We start from the raw sequence: 17,490 nt of genomic DNA on the forward strand, positions 1-17,490 counted from the left end.
TAAAGTTTGGTTAATTTTGATCCCAAATTTGAAAAGTATGACTCAAATTTAGTAGGATTACATTTCCTACTGCAAAATACCCCAGTATCATTAAGGAGAGTAATGAGTTCCTTGTTTTGCTCGGAAACATAGAGAGAAAATAATATTTAAATTTGATACTTTACCATTTCAATAAATTAAAAAAGTTTATCAATTAAATATACAGACTCCTTATACTAGACACCGACGCTATGTACCCTCGTTACGGCCCTGCTGGCTGTAGAATTCTTAATTAATATTTTGTCAATAACCATTCCAGAATTTCGAAAATAATTTATACTTAGTAAACAAAACTTCTATTTTAGGTTTTAGTAAGTTTTCGTTTATAATCATTAGCAGTTCTTTAGAATTTCTATCCAAAAACACATATCAAAAACTAAAAGTAAATCTATTGAAATAATGTTGGCCGTGTTGATACCAGCTAGTACCTACCTTAAGTTCTCGTTTACCTTAAATATTAATCTAATAAATAAATCAATAAACCAAAATTTTAATACATTGAATTTTTTTATGCGTAGAGTAATACAACTTTATTCTAGAAAGTCAGACTATAATAATTAATTAAATGCAGCTATTTAAGTGTCCCGTAACCATCAATTACAACAACTGAATTAATATTTAATATTATGATAATAATTATGTTTGTATTTAAAAAAAAAAAAAAAAAAACAAGCCCTAAAACATTTCGGTATGACAAATTTATTTGTCTTCAAACCAAAAGTAATAAATCAATTAATTGATCTCATAAATATTATGAAAAGAAATTATTCTCATTTTCTACAGGTTCGTAGATATAAATACACAATCATTTGATCACATGTTGTCTGTATTTAACAAATAATTATGTGAATTGTTTTAACATTTTGTATATTTGATTAAATTTTTTTTTTTTAACACTTAAAGAGATATGTAAGGATTGAGTAGTACTAGGGATTTCAATAAAACTTTATAAATACATCCTTTGATTAACAAAGTTTCCAAAAATCACAAAAAATTTCTAGGTCTCTGGGCTTTTTATTATTATTTTATCGTTCAAATTTGGCTGAAAAAATGTTGAATCATATAGGTTATCCTTTCAATTGGATATTTCTATATCAAAAAATCTAAAGAGTGTGATAAAAAACTATCTAAAATATTTAGACAATCTTGTAGTTTATAATAATATCATAAAAATATAAGGTTGTCGATGATATAAAAACAAAATTTTAATTTAAGAGTTGAAGATCCATCATTTTATGAACAGAGACGACTATAGTTAGAGTCTTGATGGTTGAAGAGCGATATCTATATTATCAAATTTATAAGCATTAAAAAACAAATTTTATAAGCAAAAAAAACTTTTTATTTATTTTGGCATACAAAATTATTTGCTGTTGATATTGCATATAAGTGTTTCAGTTACAAAGGTTAAAATTTTGGTCGACTTTTCGTACTCCTTGCAGCATTTCACCTACGAGTATATCATGAGTATCATGAGTACTTCTACGTTAACTAGCACTTCTAAGTTAGTGTAAGATGTGGAAAATTATTATAACAATTTTTGGATGGGACCTCCAAATTTGGTTTTGCCCCGGGGCCTTTTCCCCCTACCTTCGGCATTGGGATTGAGTATACGTTCTCTACAGTCCAATTTTTCCTTCGTTTCATACTTTTATAATTTTAATTAAAATCTATCAAGTCCAATATTTATTTTTAATCAATAATCCAATATTTTTATCTATAGTATTAATTAATGTGTAATAAATTACATTGTAGTTTACCTTTATACAGATTTAATTATTACATGTGTAATATATTTGAAATTGCGATTACTTTACGCACAAGATTTGATTATATTGACAAGAAATAGTTGATAATTGATAATAATTTTCTTTCCCATGAAACACATACATATGAAGCTTATAAAATTTTTAATTGATATTTTATTTGAGTTGTTTTGACAAAATATGTAATACCTAATAAAAAAAGTATTTCACTATTCACATTATTTTTATAGAGTAATATTAAGGTAGTACAAGCGCCAAGGCAAATTTAGAGTTGTGGCTGAAATTATTTGTACCTTATTTTCCACTTTGATGATAAATTTTGTTATAACTCCATTTGTTATAACAAAATTAAAAAAACCCCCGACAAATGCGATTTATTCCTTGTAAACTGATTTTTGGAAACTTAGCTATAAAATGTTCTCAATCGAGTCGGTTCGGCCGTTAAGGGCCTGCGATGCCACTGATAAACACACAGACGCACAGATAAACACTTTAAACTTATAACATTCCTTCTTAAATCAATATCAAAGTGATGGTCAAGGACATCAGATGAGATGAAAAGGACACTTAGAGAGCTATCATTTTTTGAGACAAATTTTTGGAAATATTTGAATTAAAATTGAAATATTTGAGTTGGCTTTGTTTATTTGAATTATTGTTTGGAATTACTTAATTATTTTATCATTTCACTTTTCGAAATGAATGGAACCTGGTTTATTTGACCATTCATTTTCATAGTAATTATTTATATGTTCAAATTATATGTAATGTGTTTTCCAAACTGAATCGATTTTAGTTGTGACGGCTGCAGCGTCTCCACTTTTCCTGGAGTCGTTCATCGTAATTCCGAGAACTTTTGGAATACCCTATCCAATTATAAGATTGCACATATTTATCTAAATCAATTCTATATGTTTTATAATAATGCCCACATATGAATTTTATTAGGTATTATTTTAATAGACCACATATTATTATACCTTTATTTATATTTTGTATACTTTCCAAATCGTGATTGACTTACCTAAGCAAACATGATTTTATTTATTTATTTTATACATACGACGATATTTCATGGTTCCATCGATCGATCGACGGACTGACTCGATGCAATATTGTTCTTGTTGACGGAGATCAATATATACTACTAAAAATGGTATACCTACGAGAAGTAATATTGACCTTCTGATAGAAAGGTATTATTCTCAAAAACGAAAAGAGATATCAAGCTGAAATTTGTATAGCATGCTCAGGGCGTAAAAAGTGAAATTAAATTCGTAATTGAGCAACATAGGTCAAGGTTTTGGATCCGTAGGACTCATCTTGTAAACCGTTACAGATAGAACAAAATTTTAAATGTGAAAAATGTTCGTTATCAAAAAATAAACAACTTTTGGTAGAAACATTTTTTCGTAAACACCACTGTTTACCCGTGAGACAACAAAGATATATTTTAATTACAATTGAAAGTGAATATTTTTTTGTTTTTTCTTAGATTTCCTTTCTTATCTGCAAATCATAAAATCAGTGATGACCCGCTTCCAAAATTAGGGTGGAAATTGACATGTTGGTAACATGACACGCTCCCTATGAATTTTCCCGAATATTCTCAGTGTTTATGGAAAGATAAACTTTTTGGGAGATATAAGATTTTTTGTCTTATATTTTTTACTTCCCAGAGGAACTTAATGTACTGGGGCCGATTTTGAAAATCTCCAGTTTTACATATTTCCGCGGTTTCAAGGCCGCAATGTCCGAATCAAACCTTTTCAAAGTGATGTCTGTGTATGTGTGTGCGTATGTTCGTTCGGATTCTTTCGCCTCGATTACCTCGCGAACCAGTTATGACATTAACACGCGACTGGACTTATTCGACGCATAATCGCGTATTCAAGAACTGAAAGAGCAGCAAAGAGAATCTGAAAAGTCGATAAAACACAGCATTTATATACATAAATGCGTAATTGAGCGTAATTGATGCTGGAACGATCATTATCTCCATACGGAGATAATGATCGTTCCAGCATAAGCTGCAGTGTGCGAAGAATAATCAATGAAGACTAACAAGATCTTTTTTAATGTTTTTTTCCCCTGTGGGAAGTTAATCATGTGATCTACAGTGGTCGTACTAACATGACTTCAGTACCATATCGACTATGTACTGCTAATTTATTTATTCTTCATGTTTTAAGATTAAAAATAATTTAAGAAATAAGAAAGACATTTATCTGGTTCCCAATAGCCATATCCGCTACAATCTGTTTTTTACTGCATTGAAATGGGTACTATTGTGTGCAAATATTTCAAATAACTTACATTAACAATTGTTAAATAAATTTTTTACACTTAATAATAATACATTGTATATTATTGATACAAATAATTATTAAATTGGTGAAATCAATATTTATACGAGAGAATAGTTTCGTTTAACGTGTTTTTAAATTAATTGATGATAAATCGATAACCTGTAAAATATATTTATTGATCTTAACGCCGATAAAAATTAGGTATAAATTATTATTATTGTATACTTTACATTAGTTGTTTTTCAATTGCTGTTAAATATTTTATTTATTAGAAGAAAAATTCAAAATTAAAATTATTTTTGAACGATTTAAAAGAACAGAAAGGCGAATTTCCTTTTTATACAAACATAAAGTGTATATTAGAGCCTCTCGTAAGCTATCCGGTCAATTTTGATGATTATGCCCATTGTATTTTAATTTTAAAGTTAAATAACAAGTAAAATTTACTAACTTGCCATTCGCCATTAAATTACCTTTGAAACAAAAAAATCAAAATCGGTTCACCCGTTTAGGCGCTACGATTCCACAGACAGACACGCACACATAGCGATCAAACTTATAACTTCATTTTTTTTAGTTCGGGGGCTAAAAAAAAGAAGCAATAAGCGAAATAAAAATAAAAATAGAATGAAATAAAACAAAGTAGTTTAATAATTAGACCAAACAAATTTTTATTGAAATCTATCTTACAAAATTAATATGGCATTCATTAAAAAATAATTATTAACAATTTTAATTTATTGATTATGAATTAATTTAAATTTATTTTTATAGTCTACTAACTAAGATGATGTTAAATAATCTTGAAATGTGACGATTAATGTTATTTTTCCTTGAATACCTCTGTATTCTGCCATCTTGTGTTCCATGAAAAGTGTTATGTTTCACACCAACAGTTGACGTTAGCAAAGCTTCCACAATGTCCACCTTTGTATCCACGTCTTTTACATTCCTTGTTACAATTTGAAGTATAGTTAACAGCACCCCATACACAGCTACCAATAAGTTTGTCAGCTTCGACTCCATTTTCCGGAGATGAAACAATAACCAAAAATGTAAGACATACCAATACTAACATGGAACGATAATTGTTTGCCATTTTTAAGTATTTTAAAAGCAGATATTTGTTTGAAGTTTATCGATATTACTACTGATGTTACAGTTAAGAGATGCAAGTATGAACTGCTTTTGATGTTCCCATTCTTTGTATTTATATATTTTGGAAAAATAATAAACAAAACAAGTATTTATGGTTATAATCCGAATTACAAAGAAATGAGGAAAATACGCAATCAGAATTGATAAGAGTGGTAAAAACCCTATAATTTATTAACTAAGTAGTACAGGTGGTAATGGCACACGAGTATAGGATGTTTTAGTGACAAATTTTTTCGTTATGTATTATTAAGAGTAGAAGTTTCCAAAAACCCATGTGATCAAATTGAAACGTGATCTTGCTAGCGCCATTACTTTTCGATTTAGGTGCAAATATAGTTTGCATCTGGTCGGCCCTAAAATCCGGTATTCAACTTGTCAGAAAATTTATACAAAAATTAATCCTTTTCCCAGATATTAAACCCTAAAATTGAAAAAATCGTATTGTTGTTATTTATTCTAAGCGGTCCAAACTTTGAAACCTATATTGTAAGAGCAAAAAAATGATCGAATGAATTTTTGAAGATAGTCATTCTTCTCGAAATATCGAACATACAAAGCTGAATACTCGATATTTCGAGAAGTACAACAATCTTTAAAAATCTATGGGTGATTCGACTGATATAGATGATAGCTGTTTAGTTTCATTTCATTTCAAAGTTTGCACCACTTAGAATTAAGTACTAAAAACTCGAATTAAACAATTTCATGGGGGCAATATCTCGAAAACGGCTCAATTTAGGAGGATATCATCCTGCGAACTATTTATTTTAGTAACAGGGATTATATGAATACAGAAGTGGATCGGACGCTAAGTGTATTTGTACCAAATTAACCTCACAACTTTGCAACTTTTGGGTTTCTGGAAACTTCAATGAACCTTAAAGAGAAACTAACGAACAAAAAAAAAAACGTGCTGCATTTTTTCCGCACTCGTGCGCCGTTACAACCTGTACTATATAATCTTTATGGATAAAATTGATTTTATTTTTATTTTTCCTTATTTCAGCTAGATGTGATGCAATCAAAATATTGTCAATGAAAACAAAACAATAGTTAAAATATGTGTCGTAGTAAAATAAAAAAATAAAAAAAACCAGTTTGGTAGGCTTATTTTATTTAAAAATCTTTCCTCATTCATGTTTATTGGTATTCACACATATTTACGTATTTTACATTATATAAGACTAGCTTTTTTCCCGTTGTTTCGTCTTTGTAATGCTTTCTTTCAATTAATTCGGTAAATGATTCATTTAGTGGGATCATTTAGTACTTTTTCATCACAATTATTCCCTCTAATATACCACTCGCAATATAGAAAATGCCAAAGTTTTAAAACAAATGTACCACATGCTATCATGCTTTAACTCACTTGCCCTTGCTTAATCCGCTCCTTTGCACATCAATTTTACTTCAATTCCTTTGACTTCAATTCCCACATAACAGGAAAAATAATTTATGTAAAAGAAGCCAATTTATCGATTTTAGGGGGTTGGAAAAATATTTAGCGAGGAAAATATTTAAATTTTCGATTTTCACCATAAGTTTTGTGGAATTTTTTAAGTCGAACGCAAAAAATCGCTCCTTTCTTACATATATAAAAAAAATAAGTTTTCGGGAAAATCGTAAATAGAAAATTGAAATTTCAGGAGTGTTTTCCTGTTTTAACTACCTTCAAGTTTTATTTTCGAGTCAAAGAGTAACGTAACAGACAGCCATAATTACTTTCATTTTTATTATAAAAATTAGTTAGGATAATCATTTAAATATTGATAATGGATTTTACCTGACTGGCATGGTAGGAGGGTATTGTTTTTTCAATGGAACTAAAGAAAATGTTGATCCTACAGGGTGGTCTAAGTAAAATAATGATAATGGATTTTACCTGACTGGCTCAGTAGGAGGGTTATGTTTTTTGAAAATTTTTATTCTACAGAATGATCCAAGCTATGTAAGCAGGTAAAGCAGCTTGGATAATCAAATGACGTAAATAGTAATTTCTCAATAAATTTGTGGTCGGGAATGCGCCCTTTACTGGATACAAGGTGTAGAAATTTTCGAAAAAGGGGTTATTATTATGAATATTTCGAAAACGGCAATATTTTTTCGGAAGTATTCTTAGGTCATCCTTTCGTGTTTTTAATTTTTCTTAGTAGAAAATATTCATAAAAATATTCTTTTTTTTCCAAAATATCTACAAATTTAGCTTAGAAAAAGACGCTTTCCCGACCGTTAGTGTATTGAGAAATTGTACTAATTTTTCTAATATTTTGTGAATTCCGATCTTAGATACTTCGACCATCCTGTATCAGACAAATTAATATTCTTTTAGTGACGACAATAGATTCATAAAAACAATTCATAAAATAATTTTTTTTTAAAAATCCGACTGCCTGACTATGAATTGAAAAGAAAAAAGTCAGCAGCCCGTCTGAATAATAAAATAATAACAAAAATACTAAAATAATAACAAAAGTTTCAAAGCTTCTAAATATTTTTTCATGGGTCTAAGAAGAAATGTTAGTCTCAACGTAGTCGATATCATTTTTTGAAAGATAAGTTGAAAATTTCGATTTCGAAAATCGGACCCATTACAATAACTTTCTATACTGAGAATTTAAGAAATTTAAAAAGTTTTGTATTTATTTTTCAATTACACCGCAAAAAATGAAATTTTTTTTTAGAGAAATGTAATATTTTATTATCTTTCAAATTATTTTTATCCAACTAAGCAAAAATTTTTAAAAACCTCGATCAAATTTCAACATGGTTGTCCAATTACAAATTAAAAATATAAGGCAAAACAATATTTATAGTTATATAATAATTATACAATATTTATTTATAGAATATTCAATATTTCGAAAAGAACGGGACTCGTCAAAAATTTTCTTATTTTTTATCATTTTTTTCCTGTTACAATACAGAACATGCCTTCTTAGTTTCATCTCATTTCAAAATTTATACCGCTTAGCATTAAATAACAAAAATTTGATTTTTTAAACATATGTTTAAATAAATTTGGAAACGGATTAATTTAGGTAAAAATTTTATGACAAGTTTTGACTTAAATAACAGAAATACCGATTTGTAAGGTTGAATAAATGCAAATTCACCCCAATATAGTTGTACACAACCCACAAAGCAACGGGGGTGGCTTGATCACGTTGCAACTTCACCACATGGGTTTCAAAAACATCAACCCTTAAGATAATTCAACGAAAAAATTTCGTCTTTAATATCCTATACACGTGCGCCATACGACCTGTACTATTTAATGAATAAATTATGGGGTTTTTACCACTCTTATCAATTCTGATTGCGTATTTTCCTTATTTCTTAGTAGTTTAGATTATAACCATAAATACTTGTTTTGTTTATTATTTTTCCAAAATATATAAATACAAAGAATGGGAACATCAAAAACAGTTCATACTTGCATCTCTTAACTGTAACATCAGTAGTAATATCGATAAACTTCAAACAAATATCTGCTTTTAATATACCTAAAAATGGCAAACAATTATCGTTCAATGTTATTATTGGTATGTCTCACCTTTATGGTTATTGTTTCATCTCCGGAAAATGGAGTCGAAGCTGACAAACTTATCGGTAGCTGTGTATGGGGTGCTGTTAACTATACTTCAAATTGTAACAAGGAATGTAAAAGACGTGGATTCAAAGGAGGTCATTGTGGAAGCTTTGCTAATGTCAATTGTTGGTGTGAAACATAACACTTTTCATGGAACACAAGATGGCAGAATTCAGAGGTATTTAAGGTGGATTAACATTAATCGTCACATTTCAAGATTATTTAACATCATCTAAATTAGTAAACTATAAAAGTAAATGTAAATTAATTCTTATCAATAAATTAAAATTGTTATTATCTATTTTTAAATGAATGTTATATTAATATTGTAAGATGGATTTTAATAAAAATTTGTTTGTTCAAAATATTTAACTGTTTTTTTTTTATTTCATTCTATTATACATCGGGTCCAAAATCAGCTAGGGACTATTTTGTTTAGAATTGCATGTTTTGTGATACAACATATTACGGCTTCATTTGGAATATATTATTTTATCATGGCCAAAAGGAGCAATGGAAATTAGTAAATCGTTTCTACACTAAAATTTTCAAGTTATTTTTATCGAAAATTTCACAATTTTTGAACGTATTGTTTAGAATTTTTTTTTCCGAGAAAGTTTCACACTATTTGAAGCTACCTGCAAATTTTCAACTTATCTTTTGTTGTTTTGTTTATGATATATAAAATATTTCAAACAAAAGTTGTTTATTTTTTCATAAGGAACATTTTTTACAATTAACTTTTGTTCGGTTTACAAGAGGAGTCTTACAGATCCAAGACCTTGACCTATGTTGCTCATTTACGAACTCTATCTCACCTTTTAAGTCTTAAGCACGCTATGAAAAGCTTGATATCCTTTTTTGTTTTGAGTTATCGTGGAATTTTTACTACTTGGGTGATTTTGTTGAACATCTTTACCAAAATTTTGTAGGTACCATCAATATTTTGAAGTGTTACAAACTTGGCACTAAGCTTTGTATATCTTGCATATATTCCGTAAATAAAGGGTATAAAAATATCTTTCAAGCGTTTAATAAAATACTATAAAATAACTATTTAGTTGTTAATTTATGTCCAATAAAATTGAAATATGAAATTATTATTAGTTCATGACAAATTTGTTAAAAGGTAAAATACTATTATTTTCAATATAATAATTAAGTTGATGTAAATAACTGTCAATCAATCAATATTTAATGCAATAACTAACACCTAACTTATTAATAATTAAATATGCAGGGTGATTTATTTTAAAGTTTCCACCATTATATTTCCAAAACAGAGTTGAAAAAAAGGAAAAACGCGTATCTACTCATTTTTATAGTAAATAAAAATAAAGTATGTTTTTTTATACGGGAACACTTGCATGGTCATCACTTTGCCTTTTTAAATAAAATTACGTATTTTTTTCTAGCCCTCAACTTTTAAAATAAGAAAATTTTTAACGAGCAAATACTTAAAAAAAAAAAAAAAAAATTGTAAACAAATACTAGGTAAAGAAGAAGAAACTGATACCGAAATAAGTAGTTCTTTTTAAAAACAAAAAAACCACTTGAACAACCATATAAAATAAACAAAAGAATCTATTTTTATTCCTCCTAAAAATAAGCCGATACGTGTTTTTGTATCCAATGGAAATATAAAGGTGGAAACTTTTACAAAAATTATCCTGTAGTAATCAAAACGTATATGGCAAAAGGGCATTAACATACTTACTTATACATGTGTAGCAAGGACATTGAGATATTAATAGTTAATTCTTTGATCTTTGAACCGATTTATATTATACTAGTTTCAATAGGTATTTTTTATGCGCGTCAAATTTTTAACAATAGTTTGATATAATCTATAAACTTTCAATTTAATCTACAAGGTAAAATAGTTTATACTCGAAAAACACGAATTATTTGCGTTTTGTTTGCTTTGCTGGGTTCGACGATTTTATGTTATTAGATACTTATAAACGCAAAACAATAAAAAACGACATATTTTTTGTTTTGATAAAAATTACCAATATTTATCTCTTACAACAGATATGTAAGTTCCTTAGGTATCCTTTGTCTTTCAGGGATCTATCAGCGTAATTTAAGGGTCTTGACTTAAACCTGAAGATGCACTCGCCCAATACATCTACGTTAAAATTAGAAATATGGTCATGGCACTCGGAAATTTAAGAAGAAAATAAATTCAGTCTTTGTCCTAAGCCCTAAAAATAAAATAAAAAAAATTAAATTAAATTAAACAGAAATATGATAGATTTTACAACGCCTTGTAACAAAAACCTAGGTATAATTTTATCCTAAAGGTAGGATTTTCGTAATAACTTAATATTCATGAAATATGTATACACTCTCGAAAGAAATAAAGGTTTAGCCTAAAATAAAATATTAATAATAAATTATAATCTTCACGGATAATAAAAACATTAAACCCTTATCAATAACCCTTGAAATTAAAGTGAAATAAAATAAAATATATAAGCCAAAGTAAAGACTTTAAAAAAATTAAACCAAATGTCGATCATAAAGAAAAAGAAATTTGTTAAATTGGTGTACCTGCAACAGAACAACACCATTGTTAAAGATGTAAAGACAGATATGTTTACTAAACAGGGATCGAAACCAGAATTTGTTTTTAAGTTATATTGAAAGATTTGCAGTGTCAGTTACAGTAAACCTAAACCTACACACTTTATAGATATGATCAACTATCAGTTCGATTTATCATTATAAATTACTATCGATGAAAAACTTTGGAAAATTTAACATGGAAAACTTTTAGATGATATTCACTAAATGCCGTCGTAGTTGTGAATGGTTAGAATTTATAAATATGAGATAAAATTTATGCAAATAAGATAAGGATATTTCTGAAATCTCAACAACGACTTTGTGACGATTAAAATACTTTCGTTATAATTTTTTTTACCCGAATGTCCAAGGAGTGGTTATGTTTTCACGCGTATCTTTCGTATTTTTCGATCTAACAGTAAATTTTACATTTTAATCGAATGATGTAATAGTTTTGGCTTTTTGCATATTTTAATAAAAGTATTTTATATGGATTTTTCATTTTAAAATGGAAGATTTACATCCCCACAGTGCTTCAAAAAGTCATGAATCTCATGAAAGCACATAGGCAAAACTTTTTGCAAATTGGTTAATTTGTCCATCACTACATATTTGTCAATGTTACGTGATCCAGCAATATCTAAACCCCGAGGAATTATTTCAATTTTTGAGGACCAGTTTCCCTCAGTATAAACAAAATTTCCAACCAATAATTTCATTTCGGTTGCCTTATCTTTAATTTTTTTCGGCAATAAAAATTGAACAATATAGTTGCAAGAAAATAATATTTCTATTAATTAATTAGAAAAAATATCAATTAAATGAATGTTTCATAATTTCCTTGTTATTATTTTTGTTATTGTGTTTCTTATCAGAACAATATAAATACACCATAATGTATTCTGAATATAGATAATTCAAAGAATAAATGGTTAAAAATATAATTATAATAATATCTACGTCAAAATTATTTAAAAAAAAAACTATATTATCGTTATCAACAAGTACTTCACACACACACAATTGATATAATCTTATGTATTTTAGAATTATTTAAAATATGATTTGAAAAGTAAAATTTTAGTATAATAAACGATGCTTTTTCCTTCGAATAAATTGTTTGCTGGATGTATCGAATTGAAAAAAAATTAAACATTTTGACTGAAAATTTGAGATCAGCAACCCCAAAAACCATTACATTATTTGCAACCCCATTATTATTTCGGAAGCCCGCCTATGTAAGCTAAAAGAAGGAAGTAACAAATTTAACATTTTGATAACTAGTTGTTCACTGTGAATCCTTCTTACAACCGCCGCTGTTTAATTTTTGGAAATGGCAATATTTGTATATATTTTACTTGTGACAATTCTTTTAAAAAAAATTAAATCCCAATATAAATAAATATAATCTACTGTCCCGCTATATGAACTTTATAAACGGAATACTAATTTGTTCAATATTTACTAATCTATACTTAACATGTGCGTAAGAAAAGTTTTGCACTCAACTAAAATACTTGAAAATAAAATTTAAAAATCACGTTTTTATGTAAAAATACTTGATTGATTTTATCAATTTAGGTATACATGGTCTTTCATTGTTTTGTCCAAAAAAATTTCACAATTACAATTAAAGCTTTTATTCAAGCTGATAAAAATAACAATTAAAAAGCTTTGAGGATTTATTGTGGAATTGGATTAGTTTTTAGACCCTGTTTTTATGAAATATATATCAAGGTATATTAAATTTAGTCCCAAATTTGTAGCGCATAGAAATATTGATAAAATGAACAAAATTTTGGTATAGGTGTTCATAAATTAGCTCATTAGTCCATTTCCGTATCTGCCCATCTGCCTGTCTGCTTTTTTGGAAACACGATAACTCAAAAACAAAGAGAGATATCGAGCTGAAATTTTTATTACGTACCTAAGGCGTAAAAAATGAGTTGGAGTTCTTGAACATGAGCAACATTGATCATTTGGATCTTGGATCTGTGAGACCCATCTAGTAAAGTTTAGGGAAATACAAAAAATGTTTCCTGGGAAAAAATAAACAACTTTTGTTTTAAGTAAGATTCCACATTCTCCAAAAGTACACAAAATAGAGGCATGCAAATTTGTAGGTAGCTTCAAATACTAAGTCAATTGATTCTAATACTGAACTTATCGGACAATATGAAGAGGTGGGGATGGAAAATTATTAGCAATTTTGAAAGGGCGCCCAGAAGGTACTTCTTGGGGATTTTTCGGGTTACCATACATAAAATATACTACATAGTTCGTATAACAGACAAAGCATTTATTGTTTTAAACTGACAATAACCTGACGGGCACAGTATACTATATAACACTTAAGGAGTAAGCTCCAGTCGTGCGTCGGAGCTGGCAAACACGATTTTTTTCAGAAAATCTCGAATTTACTGTATACAAATATGGCAATAATTAATTGTGAGTTGTGGCACATGTAAGAAAATAAATAAATATATAACAGCCTTTAGAAAATAAAGCTCATATAGTTAATTAAAGAGAATTGAAAAAAATACACTCGAACCAGGACTCGAACCCGGACTTCTTGGATTCATGTCAAGCGCCCTACCAATTAGGCTATTCGAGTTCTAGACACGAATGCAATTTTTTCAACTCAATGAATTTTTTACTTTGTTTATCCACTTTATTTATTATTATTACTTATTTTTTGTTGTTCACATTTTAATTATGCACACAATATTTACATCATGGTCTGTTCGACTAATTTTGATATATAATATGTTACATTCAATCGTAAACTAATTATTGACAAATGCTTGTCTAGTAATCTTAATTAAAGAGAATTGAAAAAAATACACTCGAACCAGGACTCGAACCCGGACTTCTTGGATTCATGTCATGTCAACAGACCATGATGTAAATATTGTGTGCATAATTAAAATGTGAACAACAAAAAATAAGTAATAATAATAAATAAAGTGGATAAACAAAGTAAAAAATTCATTGAGTTGAAAAAATTGCACTCATATAGTTTCTTAAAAAATTAATCTTCAAAATTATTCATTTTTTTTAATAGTTATCAAAGAAAAACGTGTTATATCAGTATATGTTTTATCAGTCTACAAATCATTCAATTGAACTAATTTTGATCAATTACATTTTAATACAATTTTCGTCAGGTGGTAAGATTAAGATTACGCATTTTGATTGAAACTTTATTGAAAAAAAAAAGGATATTTATTTTTAAACAATGTTATCAAAATTATATACGAAAGTGGTTTATCACTTCACTTTTTGTATAAATAACCATTCAAAATTTCGATATTCATCAATTTAGTTTGAATTATACCAATATGAAATCGTTTTTGTTAATCGTTGTTGCCTGCGTTGCAGCCACTCAAGTAAGTCAAAATATAATTATTTGAATTTAAAAAAAATTACTTATAATGAAAACCTTTTAAAATGTTTCTAGGCTGCAATCGATTGGGATAATTTAAGACATATGGATAATTATATCTATCCAGGTGAATTAAAACCAATTCAAGATTTAGGACTTGAGGGTCGAGTAGTTGGAGGACATGAAGCTAAAATTGGTCAATTTCCACACCAAGTAAGCTTCGAAAGATCGATGAATTATCACAGAATTAAAACTAAAATGTATTTTGTGTTAATAGGTTGGTGTTTTCTTACAATTATCAAATGGACAAGCATTTTGCGGTGGATCTTTAATTTCGAAGAAATATGTTTTAACTGCTGCTCATTGTGCTGAAGGGTAAAGATTGATTTTGTATTATTTATTGATATTTTCGAAAATTTGGAAAATTTTCGACAGTATTTTCTAGTTTTTTTTTTTCGTTTTCGAGAATATTTTGCAAGACCATTAGTTGAAGCTACCTCCAAATTTCCAACTCCCAATCTTTTATAGTTTTGGAGAAGATGTTTACGACGAAATATTTCAAACAAAAGTTGTTTATTTTTTTATAAAAAACATTTTTTATTTTTAAACTTTTGTTCTATTTTCCAACAGATTATAAGACCTTGACCTCAATCTAACTTTTTACGTCCCGAGCACGCTACAAAAATTTCAGCATCATTCTCTTCATTCTTGAATTATCGTGTTCATAGACGGACAGACAGACAACCAGAAATAGACTATTTAGATGACACCTTTACCAAAATTTGTTCTTACAAACCTAGGACTTAATTAAGTTTATTTGATATAATCTTGGAGTCTCGAAATATAGATTTTTGAAATGAAAGTGCTACAACTCTGTAGATATTTTCAAGTGTGTTGAAAAGGGAAATAAAATTGTTTGTTTTTAACGTTTAAGGCAAAGGTTTCATGTCTGCTAACTTAAATATCGTATTTTTAAATTAAATTTTAATAATTTATTATTTTAGTGTTTCTAACTTCACCCTTGTTCTTGGAGCTCATAACATCAGAGGAAACGATCCAACCCGTGTAGAACTTGAGGCTGGTAAAGCACTCGTTCATCCAAAATATGATAACAAAAACATCGTTAATGACATTGCTATCATCACATTACCCAAAGAAGTTCAATTAAATAGTAAGTTTGACTTAACACACAACACAAGATAGATGTAATTGAATTTTGTATATTTTTTTTAGATAATATCCAATTAATCCGTTTACCATCCAAATCTGACAAAAGTTCTCATGCTGAAGAACCATCTATTATCAGTGGATGGGGAAAGCCAACTGACTGTAAGTTAATAACAACTTAACCGATTTTGTACAACTGTTTAACAATATTCATAATTGTAGCTGCAAGCGGAATCAGCCCCGTGTTGAAGTATGCAGAAAATCGTATCCTCACAAACGAATATTGCGGAGAATTATTATTTGGACGAGAAGTACCCAAAACTCAAGTATGCCAATCTGGTAAAAATGGAAACAGTGCTTGCAATGTAAGTTTTAATTGTTCTGTAAAAATTTTAAAAAAAAATTATATTCTTATAGTATATATGATTTTGATTATTGCAGGGTGATAGTGGTGGCCCACTTACCATTACCGAAAAAGATAATGTCAAAACTCAAGTGGGAATCACTTCATATGGAACAATTTTAGGTTGTTCAATTGGATTACCAACCTCATATACACGTGTCAGTGAATATTTAGACTTTATTGCTGAAAATACTGATGTAAAATTGAGGCCTTAATTCCAACTATTTATTTATTTCAATGTATTATACTTTTAATTTATGAAACTTAAATAAAAATTATATAATTTATATTCTGCAGAAACGCTTTTTATTTCTGAACTCACTTCATAAATTTAGATTGGTTTTCTAAAAAAATTAATCTGATTCTATTAGTATTTAGGAGACTTGCGAATAGCAGGTAGGTACTTCAAGCAGGTGCAACCGACAGTGAACAACGCTCTTTTTCATAAGCGATTACTAACAGGCTGAAACTATTCATTTTAATTTGAGGATGTTCTGGTAAGGAAAAAGTTTCTTTTAACAGAATATTCCCAAATGTACCTATTGAAAAAAACAATTAATTAGTTCGGACATTTGAAAAAACAGGATGTTCGTCATCCGTTACTCGGAAAATTACAATTTGGTGTATGTCAGATGACGGAAACTTTGTTTTGTACCTAGAAAATTACTATAAATATTATCAAAGATAATAAATGAGAACTCTAGGATATTTCGAAATAAATATCGATTTTAGCCCCAACTTCCTAGATCAATTTTTGTATTTTATAAATACGCATCTCGACTACCAAGTAGCCATCATAAGTATGAATTAGCTAATCGTAATTACTCTTAATATGTTACTCTTTGCTAATTTGGTGGCGGACTGCACATCGATGTTTTCGTGTACCTACAATTTATACTGTTCAAAGTATCTGTCAAATTGTAGTGTCATTGAATGCTGATTGGCTGACGTCAGAGTTGTAAGCCGTTAGAGATAGAACAAAATTTTCAATTCAAAAATGTTCCTGAAAAAAAGTTTAACAACTTTTGATTGAAACTTTTTTTCATAAACACCACTTTTTACCCGTGAGGATGCAAATTGGATTGAAACATTATAGTATGTAT

At 28.4% G+C, this 17,490-nt stretch overlaps 3 protein-coding genes across 3 annotated transcripts; 2 read left to right on the plus strand and 1 right to left on the minus strand.

The window, feature by feature from the left end:
* Positions 1-4,980: 4,980 nt before the first annotated feature.
* LOC123295671 (defensin ARD1-like) lies at positions 4,981-5,311 on the minus strand. The gene has a single exon (XM_044877092.1). It carries the CDS (start codon positions 5,211-5,213, stop codon positions 4,992-4,994), a length of 222 nt encoding a protein of 73 aa, XP_044733027.1. The 5' UTR covers positions 5,214-5,311; the 3' UTR covers positions 4,981-4,991.
* Positions 5,312-8,691: 3,380 nt separating this feature from the next.
* LOC123295720 (defensin ARD1-like) lies at positions 8,692-9,146 on the plus strand. The gene has a single exon (XM_044877151.1). The coding sequence runs from the start codon at positions 8,782-8,784 to the stop codon at positions 9,001-9,003; it is 222 nt and encodes a 73-aa protein (XP_044733086.1). The 5' UTR covers positions 8,692-8,781; the 3' UTR covers positions 9,004-9,146.
* Positions 9,147-14,743: 5,597 nt separating this feature from the next.
* On the plus strand, positions 14,744-16,639 carry LOC123295545 (chymotrypsin BI-like). Its single transcript, XM_044876930.1, has 7 exons — positions 14,744-14,821; positions 14,893-15,030; positions 15,095-15,192; positions 15,822-15,988; positions 16,051-16,146; positions 16,207-16,349; positions 16,426-16,639. Exons 1-7 carry the CDS (start codon positions 14,774-14,776, stop codon positions 16,600-16,602), a joined length of 867 nt encoding a protein of 288 aa, XP_044732865.1. The 5' UTR covers positions 14,744-14,773; the 3' UTR covers positions 16,603-16,639.
* Positions 16,640-17,490: the final 851 nt, after the last annotated feature.

Source organism: Chrysoperla carnea, chromosome 3, assembly GCF_905475395.1.
Source record: "Chrysoperla carnea chromosome 3, inChrCarn1.1, whole genome shotgun sequence".
Taxonomy (NCBI): Eukaryota; Metazoa; Arthropoda; class Insecta; order Neuroptera; family Chrysopidae; genus Chrysoperla; species Chrysoperla carnea.

Bases quoted from the DNA above. Each gene is read 5' to 3' on its own strand.
- LOC123295671 (XM_044877092.1), bottom strand. From the start codon at position 5,213: ATGGCAAACAATTATCGTTCCATGTTAGTATTGGTATGTCTTACATTT.
- LOC123295720 (XM_044877151.1), top strand. From the start codon at position 8,782: ATGGCAAACAATTATCGTTCAATGTTATTATTGGTATGTCTCACCTTT.
- LOC123295545 (XM_044876930.1), top strand. From the start codon at position 14,774: ATGAAATCGTTTTTGTTAATCGTTGTTGCCTGCGTTGCAGCCACTCAA. The intron at 15,031-15,094 runs GTAAGCTTCGAA...TTGTGTTAATAG, and splicing joins TTGGTCAATTTCCACACCAA to GTTGGTGTTTTCTTACAATT. The intron at 16,147-16,206 runs GTAAGTTAATAA...TCATAATTGTAG, and splicing joins ATGGGGAAAGCCAACTGACT to CTGCAAGCGGAATCAGCCCC.